The sequence below is a fragment of the Podarcis muralis genome, chromosome 3 (assembly GCF_964188315.1).
Source record: "Podarcis muralis chromosome 3, rPodMur119.hap1.1, whole genome shotgun sequence".
NCBI lineage: Eukaryota > Metazoa > Chordata > Lepidosauria > Squamata > Lacertidae > Podarcis > Podarcis muralis.
This window is the reverse complement of record NC_135657.1, coordinates 71,977,965-71,996,973: the sequence shown is the minus strand read 5'-3', so window position 1 is coordinate 71,996,973 and position 19,009 is coordinate 71,977,965. Positions and strand designations below refer to the sequence as shown.

The 19,009-nt window shown below is 41.5% G+C and overlaps 1 protein-coding gene across 1 annotated transcript in view; it reads right to left on the bottom strand.

The window, feature by feature from the left end:
- Positions 1–19,009, bottom strand: part of PDSS2 (decaprenyl diphosphate synthase subunit 2) — a 70,498-nt gene that overhangs the window by 1,086 nt on the left and 50,403 nt on the right. Inside the window, exons 4-7 of the mRNA XM_077926133.1 lie at positions 16,720–16,794; positions 10,107–10,280; positions 7,416–7,547; positions 5,923–5,958 (exon numbers count right to left, since the gene is read on the bottom strand). Of these exons, the coding sequence (XP_077782259.1) occupies positions 5,923–5,958; positions 7,416–7,547; positions 10,107–10,280; positions 16,720–16,794 (417 nt within the window). The remainder of the gene's footprint in view (positions 1–5,922; positions 5,959–7,415; positions 7,548–10,106; positions 10,281–16,719; positions 16,795–19,009) is intronic.

The following is a 19,009-nucleotide window of genomic DNA, read 5'->3' as shown; positions in this document are numbered from 1 at the left end:
GAATGCTAAGAAAACATTATGGATTCTGTATTTTCATGACCTGAGCTTCAAAGGACAGTTTCGTTAAATGACTGACAAAAAAATGGAATCCACTATTCGATGAAACAACCCTAATCAATTTAATTGCTCTTTCATTTATTGATAATTCAAGATGCACCTTTCAAAGACTAATGTAACTGCAGCAGAAGGCTCTCAACTAGTCATGTGTACAATTCTTGCCTAATGGGAATAAGCCCAACAAATAACCTTGTGCTTATAATAAATTCATTAATATGCATTTTTAACTGAATTTCATCACAAGCAAGTAGATTAATATGTGCATTTACTTTCATGTTGTGCAGACTACAGCACAGTGTATATTGTTCTGTTTACACATTGTAATTTTAATCTGGAGTATAATTTCAAAATATTAATCCACAACCCATTTCCTTTGGAGTACCAAGAGGCAAACTGGCTGAAGAGTTCAGCCTATCTATGGGGATGACCCACCAAAGCCTGTTATTGTGCAATCTTCTTTCAGATGGGCTTCTAGCTGGTCTAATTTAGATCAGTGGGCACTGTGTGCATTAGAAAACATTTGCTATCAACAATCATAATTTCATCACTCTAGCACTGCATAACAGAAAAGGAAAAAACAATCTACAGTGGTACCTCGGGTTAAGAACTTAATTCGTTCTGAAGGTCCGTTCTCAACCGTAAACTGTTCTTAACCTGAGGTACCACTTTAGTTAATGGGGCCTCCTGCTGCCGCCGTGCAATTTCTGTTCTCATCCTGAAGCAAAGTTCTTAACCCGAGGTACTATTTCTGGGTTAGCGGACTCTGTAGCCTGAAGCGTCTGTAACCCGAGGTACCACTGTATTTCTGGATTTGTTTACAAGTATGACCAGGCCAAAAGTTAGATACATTTTAATTCCACTGATTCAACTGGAAAGTGTTAAGAATGTGCTTAACTCTATTGTTGAAATAAATGAATATAAAATGCTTAATTTCATCTGAATCATGCCCTGTATGAACCCTCTGCCTCACTAATGGAGAAGCGCACCATCATCTTGCACTGATGTGATAGGTTGCTTCTCTAACCTGTCAAGATACAATGGAGGGGATATTTATTTATTATGTTTTATAGCATGTCTTTCTCCAAAGAGCTCAAAGTGGCACACATGGTTCCACTCCCCTATTTTATTCTCACAGCAGTTAAATGAGTCAGGCTGAAAGACAATAATGGCCCAACGTCGCTCAGCGAACTTCATGGCTTAGTAGGTATTCAAGCCTGCGTCTCCCACCCAGTCCTAGCTCAGTAGTCTACAATACAGGGGTGTACTGCTGTGCATCAGGAGTTATCAGAGCATCAAGTAACACAGGCACAGGAAAACTCCGGCCCTCCAGATGTTTGGGGCTACAATTCCCATCATCCCTAACCCAAGACCTAGTTCAGACATAACTTTAAGTCAAACCATGGTTTAGTCTTGGGTAGCACAGCAACAGAAGGACCAGGGGAGCAGCTGTAATCTTCACTCTGAGAATCCATACATTTGCTTGTTCATACTTAGTCATGGTTTGGCTTAGCATTATGTGTGAACTGGGTCTATGAAACCATAACTGATAATTATATGATCATTACATATGGAAGCTCTTAGAAACATTAAACACACATTCCTGTTGAAGTGTATATATAAAATTAAAAGGCAGGAAAGAAAAAATTCCTGCAATATTTAAGTAATATACTTTAGTAAAAAAATTACTCTAAATGACATGAAAGTAACTTGAGAACTAGAAGCTGGCTGCAAGATCCATCTATTTTATGTAGGCAATTACACTTATATATAATGAATGGTTGTTCTTATCTAAACATGTAACTTAAGTGAATTAATTATGTATATTTGAAGATGAACTCAATTCTTAGCAAGGCATGGTACTTTAGCGCTCATGTCCCCATTCATAAAAAAATTATTTCCCACATTACTTAGCAGTATACTTCAGGGGAAAATAGGTTTTTATGATATGCATGTACAGTGCAACATTAATTAAGCATTTCTTTTAGAGCCAACCACACTATACAGGATGGAACAAAGTAAGTGGAGCAAGGTAAGAACAGAAACTTAATACTGCAAATGTGTGTTTGTTTTTGTGCACATTTCTGATATTAGCAGGTGCTCCAATTGTGCAGCAAGCTGCGGATGTTTTGCTGAAGGTAAAAGGACATAAATTATTCTCTCAAATGGTGGACAGGTTAGAGAGATTGCTTTTAAAGAGGTGGTAGGCAATCATCACAGAGGAATCCTTTAGAAATGGTCATATTCAGAAGGGAAGCTAAGGGCCAGCTACAGATCTTGTAACTCAATGTTCCTTAGAAACTTGAGATATTCTGTTCCGTAATGGCTCTCTCTAAATGTCCTTGAACTGAGATACGTTGTACTTTTATCTATTTATTTATATCCTGCCTCATTTTTAAATAACCCAAGATTGCTGACATAAGGCAGTGGAATACAATAAAAAACTAAAATCAACTAGACTAAGATAGCAGCATAAAAGTGTAATGACAGCTGTCCACCAAGTCATGACTAAAATCAAACTCCTCAAGACGCTTGCCTAAAGAGGAAAGTGAGAAAATGGTTTGCCAGAGAGAGCAAAGAGGTGTTCCATGTACTGCTTGCATTGGCCCCACCCACCACAAGCTCATATTGCCCACTACTGTCAGCCCCACACAGGTGACCCACAAGGAAATGCAACCCTCACAGAAAAAGAGATCCCTCACCCCTGCTCTGAGGCCCAATTCCTTATTTCAAGTAGCCTTTCTGCAACTCTGCATGGTCAATAACTATTCTGGGGGTTCCCTTATTTGCTGCATAGAATATCTTTTCCATTTCTGAATGTCATTTTTTTCAAACTTGTCAGGTGGGGGCAGTGATCCCTATCAAAGTGTTTAGGAGGTTTTGAAGAGAATTTCAGAGCACTGCTGAGGAAGGCCTTCTGATTCTCTTTAGGTTCCACCACAGAGGATACTTCAAGCCGGGGCTCCTGTAGTATTTACCCAAATTGTGAAAAGGACAGCAAAGGCGAACAGCTAGTTCTCCTTCCCTTTGCAAATCTATTCCTCCCCGCCCCACCACAACTTTCACTCATCAGCACTATTTCATTTAGCGCTCCAAAGCATTTTCCCATTACCATACCTGAATACCTGAATCACCAGGGCAAATATATTCCAGCCTTGGCACCTATGAAACTCAGCAAAGCAAACCCCACACAGGAACAATCTATCAAATGCACTCATTGCATTCCAGCCATCCACAGCGTCCCATGCAACCACTTCACACTCCACACATAAAACCCCACAGCCCAAGCATCCCAGTCAGTCTCCCTGCTCCTACTGGGAATTCCCTGTCTCACTCACAACCTGCTTTTCACTTTCTATACATAAAAATGGCTGTCCTTTTCTTACAAGGCATCCTATATTTAACCTCATAACTTGCTAAAAAAAGAAAAGAAGAAAACTTAAATTGATTTGTGGTCAAGGAACTAACTAATGCATTAAGTGTTTGCCATGTTATGTACTGGATTTTCTAAATTTGTTTTCTCCTGTGAGGAACCGTCTACTTTGCTAAGTGCTGATATTTAGACTACCAAAATGTTACCTTGAGATAGAGCCAATACATTTTGTAGCTAAGAGGTTTACTTTCCCCCATTACTGTTGGAATGTTTCATAATGAGTTGCTATAGATCAGATTGGTGTTTGCGGCTCTACACATTCAACTTTCCTCTTTTTAAATGGCAGCTGGACAGTCATTCATTTTAAGTGCTATATTTTATCTATCTTTTTTGGATATACTATGATGCAGTTCTTCATGGCAACACATAGAACTGCACTGATATTCTAACCTGATGAGTCTTCAAGCAACCTAACTTTTGTATTATAATGCAAAGTTTATAACTTCCTGAGCAAATTATACCCACTATCTTCACATTGCTCACAAGATGCGAAACTAGAAAATTTAAATGCTAAAGAAGGAAGTTTCAGTAAGACTGGGTTTTTTGTTAAAAATATATGACTGCCAATCAGAAAAGTATATTAATCTCTTCATATAAAACTCTCATAGCAATACATTTATTTTTTAAAAAACATTGTTCCATATACAAAGGGTTATACTGGTGTACATAATGCTGTGATATCCAAAAGGCCTTTCAGGAGGGTGCTTAGATAAGCCATCTGCTCCATTGGCTGCACCAGTTATAGTGTTTATCATCTGGCAGCTCAGATGCAGATAACTATATTATGGAATATAAAGATCTGACTCCTCAAAAGAATAGTTTTGGAATAGGCTTTTTAGATATCAAAAAGGCTATTGATGTTTGTTATTATCAAAATATCTGCCTTCAGTAGTCACCTGCACAAATGCTTCCCTGATTTGAATTATGCAAGGAAATCGTTTTTAGCTTTACAATAAATTATAGCATCATGTATGAGATTAGCAGCATGAAACCAGTCAAGACATACAAAACACGGTTGCAGTGCTCTGTGAAGAATAATCTTGCCTTGCCTTTTCCAAGCAAGTCAAAACAGAGAGATTGACTGCTATTCTAGTGCCCAAACAATGCCTTGCCAATACAAAATAGACATTTGCGACATACACCCCAGGCATACAGTGGTGATTTTTGTTGTTATTAGGAGGCCTTTTTTGAGTGGGAGGGCTACATTGCGGTGTGAGGAATGTGCTAACTACAGTGCAAAATTTTAAATGAGGGAAGGAGAGATATATGGCAGAGTTTGAGAGATCTGGACTCTAGTTGGGACGTTTAGCAAATGTCACACAAGAATGCACACAAGAATTATTAGCCGTTTCCTTAAATATGACTATATCCAGCTGTGCTGTCCCTTCTGATGTCTTATCAGGAGAAAGTATCAACAGGAGCAGCTGCGGTGGACATTCTCTTCTTCAAAGGAGGAATTTCTAGCACTGATCCAAATTCACATGCATCTAACCCCAATGGTCCTCTTCTAATGCTTCTTTAGTCACTGAGTACTGAGGGAAATGACTTTCCCCCCTCTCTGGAACAAGTCCTCTATAATCATCATACTGGATCAATAATTTGTCTGCGTGTGATAGCCATACTCCAGAATACAGGACTGGAGTATAAACAGACTGATTAACTACTTGTGAGCAAATGACTGTAGTAGCTGAAATGGGCATTTTGAAATAATGGAATACTGGGGTGGGGGTACTATTTTAGAATACAAGGACTTATTGGCAACACTGGCATCATATTTTGTATGCATATAAAAAGGTAAAGGTTAAGGAACCCCTGACCATTAGGTCCAGTCATGACAGACTCTGGGGTTGCGGCGCTCATCTCGCTTTACTGGCCGAGGGAGCCGGCGTACAGCTCAGGGTCATGTGGCCAGCATGACTAAGCTGCTTCTGGCGAACCAGAGCAGCGCACGGAAACACCGTTTACCTTCCTGCCAGAGTGGTAACTATTTATCTACTTGCACTTTGACATCCTTTCGAACTGCTAGGTTGGCAGGAGCAGGGACCGAGCAACGGGAGCTCACCCTGTCGCGGGGATTTGAACCGCCGACCTTCTGATCGGCAAGTCCCAGGCTCTGTGGTTTAACCCACAGCGCTACCCGTGTCCCTTTGTATGTATATACCAGCATTTATTGTATCTTCATTGAAGTGGGCTACTATGCAAGACCATTTTTTCGGTTGAAAAGCAGGATGAAAATAATTAACAAATAAAGGAAATGATGAGATCTACTCCATCATGCATAAGATGTTACTGGGCCAACTAAACACTACATATGCATGCACAGACTTGACTAAAGCCATTTGAGAGAGAGAGAGAGAGAGAGAGAGAGAGAGAGAGAGAGAGAGAGAGATATGGAACTTCTAAAAATAAGGCATGGGTTTTAAGCATTTACTTACCTTTGTATAGTCTATTAAGTTTCCTTTAACTTGAGCCTGAAACAACACAAGGATAAAAGTTAAAATCTGTTTTATTGTCTAAGGTATTATAATTCTGCGACCGCATGCTTCAAAATTTGTGTCATTGTCTATGAGATTATAATTCTGAGACTGCAGATTTCAAACTAAACAATGGAAAACAAACATATTTCATCTAAAATAAGACACACAGATGGGCTATCAAAGGCAGTTGCAGAGAGAACGCCAAGTGCACCAGTGAACTGGTTCAATCAACTGTTATTCTAGTTCAGCCTTTCTCAACCAGGTACTCTTCAGGTTTTTTTAGACCATTTTGGCCATTGGCTATGCTTGCTGGGGCTGAGGGAACTTACAGTGCACAACGTCTGAAGGGTACCAGGCTGGGGATGCCTGTACTGACTGAACTGTTTCCTGTGCCTGGGAGAAAAGGGCTTCTCTGTGATGACTGTGGAAAGATTATAAGGAACTAAGTCTGCAGTCATAACCCTGCTTAGTTGGGAGTAAGCTGCGCTGAATTCAATAAAGCATACACTGACCAAAGAACGTATTCATTAGAATAGATATGGATTTGTATCAAGATAGCAGCTTGAGAAGGGATAACAATCACAACATCAGAGAGCATATCAAAGCTAGTAGGCCTAAAATTAGTCCATCCAGCTGTGTTTTGAGTTGTAATCATATATGCATGAGCAGTTCCTTCCCTCTGCCTTCTCTTTGCTCTGTGCTTAGAAGTAATTAGTTGTTGAAAAACTAAAACTGTTATTTTATTTGTTTTAGTGACAGATAATGCTTGCATATTTTAATAAAATCCCTACAGAATACAAAGCAGAGCAGTGTCAGGCTCAGCGGTGTCTAATACTACGAATTTTGATAATCTTGTTCCCTTAAGTGTCATAGTATTTTTATTGTAATCTTCATTTCTTGGTACCAACACTTTATTTTTATTGAATTTAAGTTGTAAATACACAGAAGCAGAATAATATTTTCATTTTATGCAGGTTGGTTTGGTACCCATATGTTGGACGAATACACAGACACATATGCCACATTCACTTGTATCACTGAATGGCAAAATCTGATGTTATACTAAAAACACAGTTTAGTGTAACAGGAACAAGAAAAACGTATGTGTTCCCCACCTCTCGTAGGCATGGCTGTGTAAAAGTTTGAAAGCTTTTGCTTCCCACTGTGCTTAACAATGATTTGACATTTTGCCTGAACTAACAAATTATGATTAATGCTAACTATGGTTTGGGACTCATTCCAAACAAACCATAGTTTAACACTAACCAGTTTGTTGGTCTGGGCAAGGCAACAACTTGCGGTTAAACACAAACAGAAGCTAAAGCTTTTGAACTTCTTGTGGCTCCAGCAGAAGAAAAGAGGGATTCACATGAGCTAGAGACTCATTCCTCTCGTGCTAAGCAAATGATGACTAAAGAAGACTAAATATATGAACAGTGCTATTTGCCTACCTCTTCAATCTGCTTAATCCAGGCTTCTCTTCCAATGAGATCTTGATGCAAGACTACAGGAGCAGAATTTAAACTGAAGGCCACAGAATCATTAGAACTTTCATTCAAAAATGGTTGAATGTCGACATTTAGCTGTAAGAAGGAGGATCAAAATAGTTTGTAAAATAAAAGTAGTTCTTCATAGCTAATCCATTTCATCAGTGATTGACATCCCACATGTGTGCAGAGTCTTATATATATTTTGTATGCTTGGCCATACCAAAATCCTTCAACCAATACACACTATTAGGGATTTATCAGGCTATTCCTGCCCCGTTGGTTCAAATCCAATTAATATTACCAGAGTCTCCAACCACAGTACGGTTTTTTAAGCATACTGGAAGATTCTGTGTCTGTGCATGTGCATACAAATGTCCTGTCCTGTGGGAACTCTGTCAGAGCATGCCAAACCACCACAAGTGTGTGCCAAATTCAGCGCTTTACTTTCCCAATAGGAGCTAACAGAAATTATTTGATAATAAGGGAGAAAAAAGTACAATTGCAGATACCAGAGTTAGGGGTTTAAGACTGCTCCCTGACTCTGGTAACCCAACCATTAAGAATCTGGCCTGTTCCTATGTGCACAACCCCACCCTGAGTTTCTTGGTCATGCTTGTGACCTAGCTTTTTACAATGCATTGTTATGAAAGGAAAAATGACACACTACTGGTGCAAAACTCGGGCATGCTTAAATCCCAGTGAAATCAACAGAACATGCATTCAGTAGTAGAATTAGCTCTTCAGGGTTCTTTCAGTGTGCACCATTAAAATCAGTTCACACACAAGAAACCAGGACTTCTGTGTGATGGCCCTAGAACTGTGGAACTTCCTGTTGACTTGTCCCTTGCCCCACCTGTACAGGTGCTTAGGCAAGCATGGAGTACTTTCCTCTTCAGTGCTACCTTTAACTGAGGCTGTAATTAGTTTGGGTGTTATGCAGCAATTTCTTAATTATTCTGAGCCCCCTCTTCTCCCCTGCATGCAGTTCTCCTTACCATCACCCTCCCTAGCCAATTTCAGGAGGTAGGGCACGCAGGCACAGAATTGGGGAGGGGGGGAGCCCTATTGTGTACGTGGATGTCAACTGATGGGGCTGGTTAAGTGAATAGCTTTTATACCTACAATTTACGTGTGTGTGTATGTATGTGTGTGTGTGTGTGTGTGTGTGTGTGTGTGTATATATATATATATATATACACACAGTGGTACCCCGCAAGACGAACGCCTCGCAAGACGGAAAACCCGCTAGACGAAAGGGTTTTCCGTTTTGGAGGCGCTTCGCAAAACGAATTTCCCTATGGGCTTGCTTCGCAAGACGACAGCCCATAGGGAAATCTCCGGGACAGCGGGGAAGCGCGTCTTCCCCACTGTCCTCGGACCTCCTCCCGCCGCCAGGCTTCGGAAGGCTGCTCCGAAGCCTGGCAGGGGGGCGGAGAGGTTTTTAAAAAACCCCGGGACAGCGGGGGACTTCTCCGCTGTCCGGGGCGATTTTAAAACGCTGCCGTCCCGGGGGAGCAAAGTCTTTCGCCCCTCGCCCGCCTTCAGAAGAGGTCCAGAAGACTTTGCTCCCGCCTGCCTGCCTTCCCGGGAGAGCGGAGAACGCTCCGCTCTCCCCGACGGCTTTTGAAGGCAGGCGGGGGGGGGGGGAGCAAAGACTTTCGCCCCCCGCCCGCCTTCAGAAGAGGTCCTGGACCTCTTCTGAAGGCGGGCGGGGGGCGAAAGACTTTGCTCCCGCCTGCCTGCCTTCCCGGGAGAGCGGAGAACGCTCCGCTCTCCCCGACGGCTTTTGAAGGCAGGCGGGGGGGGGGGAGCAAAGACATTCGCCCCCCGCCCGCCTTCAGAAGAGGTCCTGGACCTCTTCTAAAGGCGGACGGGGGGCGAAAGACTTTGCTCCCGCCTGCCTGCCTTCCCGGGAGAGCGGAGAACGCTCCGCTCTCCCCGACGGCTTTTGAAGGCAGGCGGGGGGGAGCAAAGACTTTCGCCCCCCGCCCACCTTCAGAAGAGGTCCTGGACCTCTTCTGAAGGCGGTCGGGGGGCGAAAGACTTTGCTCCCGCCTGCCTGCCTTCCCGGGAGAGCGGAGAACGCTCAGCACTCCCCGACGGCTTTTGAAGGCAGGCGGGGGGGGGGGGGGAGCAAAGACTTTCGCCCCCCGCCCACCTTCAGAAGAGGTCCTGGACCTCTTCTAAAGGCGGGCGGGGGGCAAAAGTCTTTGTCCCCCCTGCCTGCCTTCCCAGGGGCTTTTAAATCGCCCCGGACAGCGGAGAAGTCCTCCGCTGTCCGGGGCGATTTTAAAATGCTGCCGTGGGGGGGGGGGGAGCAAAGACTTTCGCCCCCCCCCCCCAGCCTTCAGAAGAGGTCGGGGGACAGATTGTCCCCGGACCTGGTCTGAAGTCGGTTTCCATAGGAACGCATTAATTGATTTTCAATGCATTCCTATGGGAAACCGTGCATCGCAAGACGAAAAACTCGCAAGAAGAAAAAACTTGCGGAACGAATTAATTTCGTCTTGCGAGGCACCACTGTATATATATATCAGCAGCAACCAAAACCTGCACCTGCTGACTACAAAGCTACGACAGAAAGAAAAGATACGTGTGGTTCTTGTTCATTATATCAGCTTTTCAGCTACTGCAGTAAAAGGAAGAGCATACCTTATGACTCATAGACATGTGCTTTCCATACTTAAATGCCATATTCTGGATCCTTGCATCATGTTTTGCCAATTCCATTGCAGCTTGGCAGCTTTTTGCCAGCAAGGCACTATGGGATAGGAAAACTTGCTCCTTCCACGTTGATATCCTAACGTCATCTGTGAGACCATTTCCCTAGAAATGCAAGAAAGAGTGAGTAGAATATGCTCCAAATCGAGGTATTATTAAACACAACAGTGAAACCACCTACTCTACATGAGACCTTCATATGGCAGGTAAAGCAGAACATTCTGCAGTAATCTTCCATCTTAACAAGTTGATGGAAATTATAGAAACCAAAAGGTTTGAACAACTTTAAGCTTCTATATTATCTATGCACATGCTATTGGTGCCCATTATTAACTGAATATCTTTTCTTTCACAACTGATTCCATTTAACCCACAAACCAAATGTGATTTCTTTATATATCTGTATATTTGAAATATAAAGTCATTGTATTTTAACCACTAGCAACTAATAACCAACCTGCTAATCTAAGTTTATGTAATGAGATGAACGTTTTACCCAACAGCAACATAAAATTTAAAGGAAAAGATTTGCAAAAGTGACTCTGGAACTATGACTATGAAAAAGCAGCTGTGGAAGCAGGGAGTTAGAGAAGTGGTGAGTGGAGGAAGGATTAAGCAACTCTCTTCTCAGTGACTGTTTCTCCTCTTGCAATCCCTTGTTTTCCAGAGAAGCAATTGCTGGAGCTTCAAGACACAGAAATTAGGCTGCCTTAATTTCATTGGCCCACCAGCTTCTTAAAAAAGCAAGTCTCTAGCCCTGCTAGAATGGGACGATGGTGGCACTGTGGGTTAAAAAACAGAGCCTAGGACTTGCCGATCAGAAGGTTGGCAGTTTGAATTCCCATAACGGGGTGAGCTCCCGTTGCTCGGTCCCTGCTCCTGCCAACCTAGCAGTTCAAAAGCATGTCAAAGTGCAAGTAGATAAATAGGTACCGCTCTGGCGGGAAGGTAAACGGCGTTTCCGTGCGCTGCTCTGGTTCGCCAGAAGCGGCTTAGTCATGCTGGCCACATGACCCGGAAGCTGTACGCCGGCTCCGTCGGCCAATAAAGCGAGATGAGCGCTGCAACCCCAGAGTCGGTCACGACTGGACCTAATGGTCAGGGGTCCCTTTACCTTTTAGCCCTGCTAGAAAGAAAGTTATGGGGCAGAATGTGCAGATACATTCAAAGCAACTACTGTGTAATGAGAGTAGAGTTGCTACCTTGTCTATTTTCCAGGTACTAAGGAATGCTCCTGTTGTCATTAGACAGCAACAGCAACAGTGTGTGCATGTCCTGTGGGGGTGGCGGGTTGGAGAAAGAGATCTCCATAATCAGGACCAGCAAATCAAAGCTGTCTTCCCAGAATAGCATAAGCATAAATTTGTCAGGAGTGGTTTTCTTTCTAATTTTGCATTATGCCATGCTCCCCATGGCAGCCACCCCCATCCATTTTGTGACTGGTTAACCCAGAATTCTCCTTTTGTGGGTGGGGTGGAACTTTATGTAAGATAGCACCATAGTCCTTTTGTGACTTGTCTTCCTTGTCTCTTAGCCACCTTGAAGAGGATAAGAAATTTAAGGCTGTAACATGAATAAACGGCTACAAGATTACTAAAACCTAGGATGCATTTTGTCATTGCCTTGAGGTTGAACCAGAAGGTGGATTTAAAAAATCCAAACAAAAAAAGAGTTTGTAGAAAAAGACCTATGTCATCTAAACAATCCTGTTCCTGTCAATTTCTTCAATTAAATTACTTAGAAACAAGTAAGAACTAAATCTGCATGACACTATAATTTTCTAGCAAGGTATTATCTGTCATGAAATTGGTAACAAATGAAATAAAATCCCTCCATTCAGCTCTAATCTTCCTCCCTTGTGGCTACTGCCAAGGAGTGCTGGGTTGCAAGGGAGGAGATAATATGAGACTGATGGGAAAAGTAGTACAATTCTGCAAAGCCAACTTACTGAACATTGTATCAAAATTCATTGCTTTCAAATACACCATTAACTTGCATGAAGGAGGGGGGGGAGGAAGGGGGGGAAGAGAAGAAGGCAAGAGAAACCACATGTTTATAGCTATATATGTGATGACAAAATCAAGATGAAAACTTCAGCTATGTCTCATCTGACAGTTGTGTTTATTAAAACAACATTTGTTTTGCAAATTTCCTGGATTTCCAGAATGACGAGAGATAAGAAAAGGCACCCAAACAACAAGTCCAATTATTTGGCTAGTGTCATTCTATTCAAAATAAGCTCCAAAGATGAAATGTCGAAGAACTGGTGACTGCATTTGGGACCAAAACTCCTTAGATTAAAAAAAAGTAGGGAAAAAAGCTAAAAGCATGATGGACAATTAACATGATAGCCAGCTCAGAAATGTGATTTAGTATTATTCCACTTAAATTCCACTAAATCCCAACCCTCATTAATGCAGAGATAAGAAGCATAAAATTAGTTTTTAAAAAACAATCTACAAAGGAACTTGACAGGGATGGGTTGAAGGGAGCTCACTGGTTCTCAAGTGAGGTACACGTTTATTTTCAATTTCTACATTTATATCTATGCTATGACTTATTTGGGCATCTATGCTATGACTTATTTGGGCAACCTAAGCAAGGCCAGCAGACTAAATATGAGCAATCTGCAGTTTTATTGAAAGACTGTGGTTTCCAAAGTACAAAGAACAATGGGTGCAAATCTACCAAGCACAGCTTCGTTCAGAACAAATCATTTCAATGGGGCTCCTGCCTAAGCAGCCCCTCTCTCTAGTGGAATGTATATTTTCACATGATGCGACATTTGGTCAAACACCTGCACCAGTGCATCAGTCTGGAATGCCAGCACAAGGGAAATACTAGCACAGCAGTTGGGACGCTCTATCCTGAGCATCCTTTGCTAACAAAGGCAGTTTTAAGATTGTGCCACAAGTTTATATGACTTGATCTTTCAGATGATAAGTAGCAATGATCATTCTTTTTTACATAAAATGCCTAAAATGTTCATGTTGCTCTGTGTTTCATCTTAATTCTTTTGGTGAGGTTTGTGAAATTAAAAACTAGCAACAGATTTGGGAACTGCAGTTATAACAACGTCTGTATGCTTGAGTTTTTAAAACAGCCCACTGGAGTAAAAGGCCATTCATCCCAAATGCCACTGCTGGTGTGGAACACTCACACACCCCAGCCTGGGGAGGCAATGAAAAGGTTCTGTCAACAGAGACCTGTGCATGCACACACATACAAGAGCTTGAAGCCACTTTCTCTCAGAGTGAAATCTTACACCAGTGTTTGTTGCAAGAGAGATTTAGACAGGTGGGGCAAACAACTTGAGAGAAGATGCTGATCTATGCGATCAGCACCCTTCCTCTTCGCAAAGTGATAGCTGGTTGTAAAAGACCAATGTGATTAGTCAGTCTGAATGATTGCTTAATTCATGCATGTACACACCCAGCTGTGGGACCGCACATGAGGAAGCGGCGTGAGTGGAATAATTTATAATGGATGGTGCTACTTTCCAGTGCTGGCCTATGCAAAACCTACTCATAATCTGCAGAGACCTCTTACAGAGTACTATATGGATCCTAAGCACATTATTTAGAAATAAATTCCACTGGAAATTCTTTCTACAAAATGCATTTAGAAATGGAGAGCATGGTTGACTTTCCTCGGAATCCATGTTAAGTATATTGCGGCAACTCTGACATTTCAGAGTTATGTTATCAAACCACATACCCTATTTCAAAGATGAAAGAAAGAAAGAAAGAAAGAAAGAAGGAAGGAAGGAAGGAAGGAAGGAAGGAAGGAAGGAAGGAAGGAAGGAAGGAAGAAAGAAAGAAAGAAAGAAAGAAAGATATCCCAACTGGGGTGGGGAACTCACAGGGTACATTTTTGGCTACTGGGAAGGATTTTTAAAAGGTGGCAGTATGATAGCAAAGAGCATAAAAGAGCATTCTAAAATATAATCTAAATATATGTTTAAGTCATAGCCAACATGGTCTCATTCGGATTAAATCTTGGAACAAGGGTTTAGAAGAGATGTGGGGAACCTGCAGCCTGTGGGCCAGGAGGGTCACTCCAACAAACTTTCCCCCATACCATCATCAGCTGGTGAGCTCACTGCTGACACACCAAACTATTCTCTTTTGCAAAGAGGTTTCAGACACCCTCATCCCATATGAGCCTCAAACAGGGATGTATAGGATATCTGAAAGCATTCGACTGGGAAGGGAAGAAAAAAGCTGCCCTTTGAAAGCACTGCCTACACACAGGACATTTCCCTTTTATAAAAGGCTTGCTTACACACACACACACACACACACACACACACACACACACACACTTGAGCCACAGGAGCATGGGGTCTGTTGAAGACTGTTTGCAAACAGCAAAAGTGTTTCCACACCTCCCTGCACCTACTTTGAAGACCCAGCAATTGGAACTTCAATATGTGATGTCAGTTGAATGACAGGTGGATGGCCTCACCCACTTGTCAAATTTGCCAGGAAGTGGAGAGATAAGCATCTGGCCCAATGACCAGATAAGGTTTCCTTCCCCTTGTTTAGGACCTGGGAGCAGGGAAGGGTGGAGTGGCTCTTCCTGCCTCTATTTCTCAACTTCTATTTAACTCCTTCACTTGGTTTTGTGATGCGTTACTGCTGCTAAGCCTACTTAAAATGAATCTAGGTATGCTGCTAAGATCCCTTGGATATCCCTGATTAAAACCCACAGCTTACTCATGATCCTTAATCATGGCTTGCAATACTTGCCAACAATTCACAACAGTTACTTACTGTCAGCTGGAGATAACTTTAAATATTTACGTATCCCAGTTTCATGTGCCTTCATAATCCCAACCCAACTATCTTAATTTATCCCAGTGAAATGCAACTACTGGGACTCATATGCAAATATATTATTCTCTTCAAGGCTACAGAGAAAAAGGTACAACAATTCTTTGAGAACTTCAAAATGAAAAGCATGGACTGCTATATTCCTACATTTTAATTCTGATAAACTGCAGTGTGTTGCATGTACCACTTGGCACTACAAATGTCAGTTAAATCTAAATCAGAACAATGCACAGACTTAAAAAATTGCCATTTGGATCACTCACTGTTTCAGCTATAAGTGAGATGATTCAACAATCTTTATTTTCCCATCTGTGTAGGAAAGAAGCCAATAAAATTATGAGTCTTCAGCAGCAACAACACAGTTACCCTGCAAGCATCTTGCATGTGATTGATGTCTCACTTAGCAGATGTCTTACTGCTTGTTGAACATGACAGGACATATTTTATTGGTCTATTAATACATGCCTTTGATGTTTGTGATGAAAAGGGGCTAGAGTAAATGGGTCCATAAAACACACCCTGGAGTGCCTTAATCCTTTTATTTTACTCAAATTCCAGAGAAAACCATTTTTAAATTAAAAGAGGGACCTGTCCGTCCATTGCAGAACGCACCTTAAAGAGCAGAATATACCCAAGGGAGGGAAGTAAATGAAATGGGAGTAAATTGTTTCCTTGCTACAATGTTATTTAGGGATGTACTTCAGTTCAGATGTGCCTTCCCTTAAGGATCACATGCTCATTGCTTCTTGAACTCCGTCATTAGAAGCACTCCACCACCCCATCCTCCCCCTCCTCTGTCTTTCTTGCAAGGGGATTGGAGCATGACTGAAACTATCGTCTTATTGAGCCTTCAGAAGAATCTGAAACCAGGTGAAAAAGCAGCCAGGCCAGGGCTGTTTGGGAGCATGGCCACTATGAAAAAGAAACACTGATGACTCAAAAGAAATAGGGACATCCTGAAGCCACACCTGATGCAGCTGTTTCTAGGCAGGGCTAGCCTTGTCTTCCAGTAGCCACGAGGTGGCCAGTAATTCCATGCAGGCAAGTGGGCAGGTGGCGGAGGGACGGATCTCTCCATCCCTTCCATGGCAGTCTACTTGGTTTCCATGCTAGCCGTGGAGGAAGAAAAATCCCTTCCTCTGTGACCAGCATAAAAATGAAGCAAGCTGGCAGAGGAAGGATGGATTGCTCGCTCTCTCCTCTGCCAGTCTGCTTGATAGATAGTTTTTCTTTTTTGGTAGTGTGTTAACATGCTAGCGGTCTGCATTTCCATGCTGGCTGCAGAATTGGGGGCGGGGGCCTTCATTTGCAGTCAGCATAGACACAGAAGCTACTAGGCTCTTAGCAGGCTAGTCATACATTTTGCAGGCTAGTGACTTCTGTGAGCTTATCTACAAGCCTTGACTATATATTTTTTTCCAGGCTGTAAGTGGGAGAATTGAATTTCGCCGTTCTCCCCACAAAATACATATAACATGTCAGAGAAAATTCAACGGGAGATAACATACTATTACATTTGGAAAAGATTTCAAACATTTGATTCACCTACCTACTACCTGAAATGGTACAACCCAATAACTGAAATATCATGAGGAGTTTCTAATTTAATTCAGTTTGTTCTGTCAGACTCACACACCACCTTTTTTAAAGTGGGAGGGAAAGAGTGATTTATGCACACACTCTTGAGTTTTGTAATTATAGGAACTTACGTTTTCCAAGTTTGAATTTTCATAATATATCCCTTGTATTAATTCACCAATGGCACTTGACATGATCTCTACCACCTGAAAGGGGGAAAAAGAAATAATTGTTTTAAGTGGGTTGATTAATTACAGAGATGGTAGAGTGCACCAAACTGAAAGAGCAAAGGAAACATTAATAAAAGAGAATCTCTAAGTTGGAGCCTTGTGCTTAGCATTTCCTCTTCCCACTACATTTCAAGTTAATGTAAACAAAAGCAAAATAATATATATTTTAAAGTATAAATTAAATAAGCTGCCAGTTATGTACACATTGCAAGATCCTCTGGAAATTGTTACAAACTCAAAAATTTATACCCACTGCAAAAAAGTCAAAGAGTCCATAAGCAGTTCTTTATTATTCATTTTCATGCATTGGAAACATACTGTAGTTGTATTAAGTGTCTGCCCTGAGGGTCAACAGCAACACATGTATTGAAACTTTCACCAACATGCAGCTGTTCATATGATATTTAGAAAACTATTATCTTTAGGGTTCTCAGTTGTTCACATTAAAAAGCTGAATCAAATCCAAAATTTAAAAACCAGCCATAGTCTCACTGGAACTACTGGAACTCCCTTAACTGGAACAATATACCAGAATTTACTGTAATATATTCAATGCAGGCGTATCAAGTAGGCACACCTTAAGGCTATCCTGCCTGCTCACAGGTTTACTCTCTTCAGTGATTAATTTCCTATGTATATAGAGCTGTATCAGATTCCCCATCTCCCTTTCCTAAAATTTAGCCCATTTGTTATTGAATTAAAAATATTTAGTTTCAGTTTTTATCATTCTTGTAACTGAAGACAGCATGGCCAACAATAAAGTCCCCAAAAGCAACACAAATAAACCCCTTAACATTCTTGGTGATCCTTCTTATTGTTTTATTTGCAAACCTCCACCAGCCTTACTATATTTAGACGGCAATCCTATGTACATTTGTCTGGGAGTTAGCATTATGGAACAGAACGGGATTTACTTCCAAGTAAGCATGCACAGATTGCACTCTTAGCCTCTTGCACAAACTTATGTACACACTTAGGCAAACAGTACCAAATAAATCCTTTTCTTAAAAAAAGAAGACACCTAGGAACTAATTTGTAAGGCCTATTTTAAAACAGCCTTGTTTGGGGAGGGGAAAAAATAGCCTTGCCTGTTTAGTAATCAGATACTTAAAGAAATATTGTAGCAATATGAGCTGCAGGGGAACTGAAAGGACAATGATCCTACAGTGTTAACCCAGATGTGTTGAGTTATTTAAGTGGGGAACAGAGAAAATGAGGGGCATTTTTTGGGAAGGTATCAGATAAGCCTTATGCCCAAATCCAGGAGGATTGTGTATCGCCAATAGGTCTATGAAAGCCTGTAACCAAATGCTCAGTGTCAGATTGTATTACGGTTTATACAAGCAACATCTCAAGATTTCTCTGATGGCTGGGACACATAATACAGATCAATCACTCACTAAAAAATATTATGGTTTGTGAAACGGTTGGAGCCCAGAGACATGGCAGTAATACGAAGAAGAAGAATTTACAAAGACACTGAGTCCTACCTCTAAATGTCAAAGTGATAGTATGAGCTTTAACAATGCATCTAGCTGTGAATAGCCAGAACTTCCTCCCCCCTCTCAAAACACACATCCAACCTTCTCTGAAACTCTAGACAAGACACAACTCAGCAAAAGATCCTTTACTTCTTATGCACACATATAAGGAAGTGGCAGGTTTTCACTAATTTCAAGGTAATTATTTCTTGAAGAATCAGATTTTTTTCCCCTGTAAACATATATAAAACATCAAAATCAACACTATATGAAATTCATAGGCACACAATATACTAAACTGTGCAATTACTTCTTACACCCTAAGAGCAGTTCTTTTCATCTGCAATGAATCTTTCTTGCAATAAAGCTACTGTTTATACATCCATAGAGTACGAGTCTATAAAAGGTTTCACATAAATACAATTGTGTTTTGCCCCTTAACAATCACCCTCTAAAGTTTATCTTCCCAGCAGCCTTGTTTAATGGTCACTAATGTCCTACTGCAATCATAACACTTAACTCTGGCTTAGGGATCAGGAGTGGACCATAGGTCCCTATGTTCACAGACCCTTCATTCATGCACACGTTCCAACCCCTGTCTCTCACTCCTCTTTCAGCATGGCATTATATAATCACTAGCCTCCACCAAAGAGAAATCTGATGCTCTCCTAACTCCAATTCAGAACAGTGGTCCACAGTTGGCATGCCTG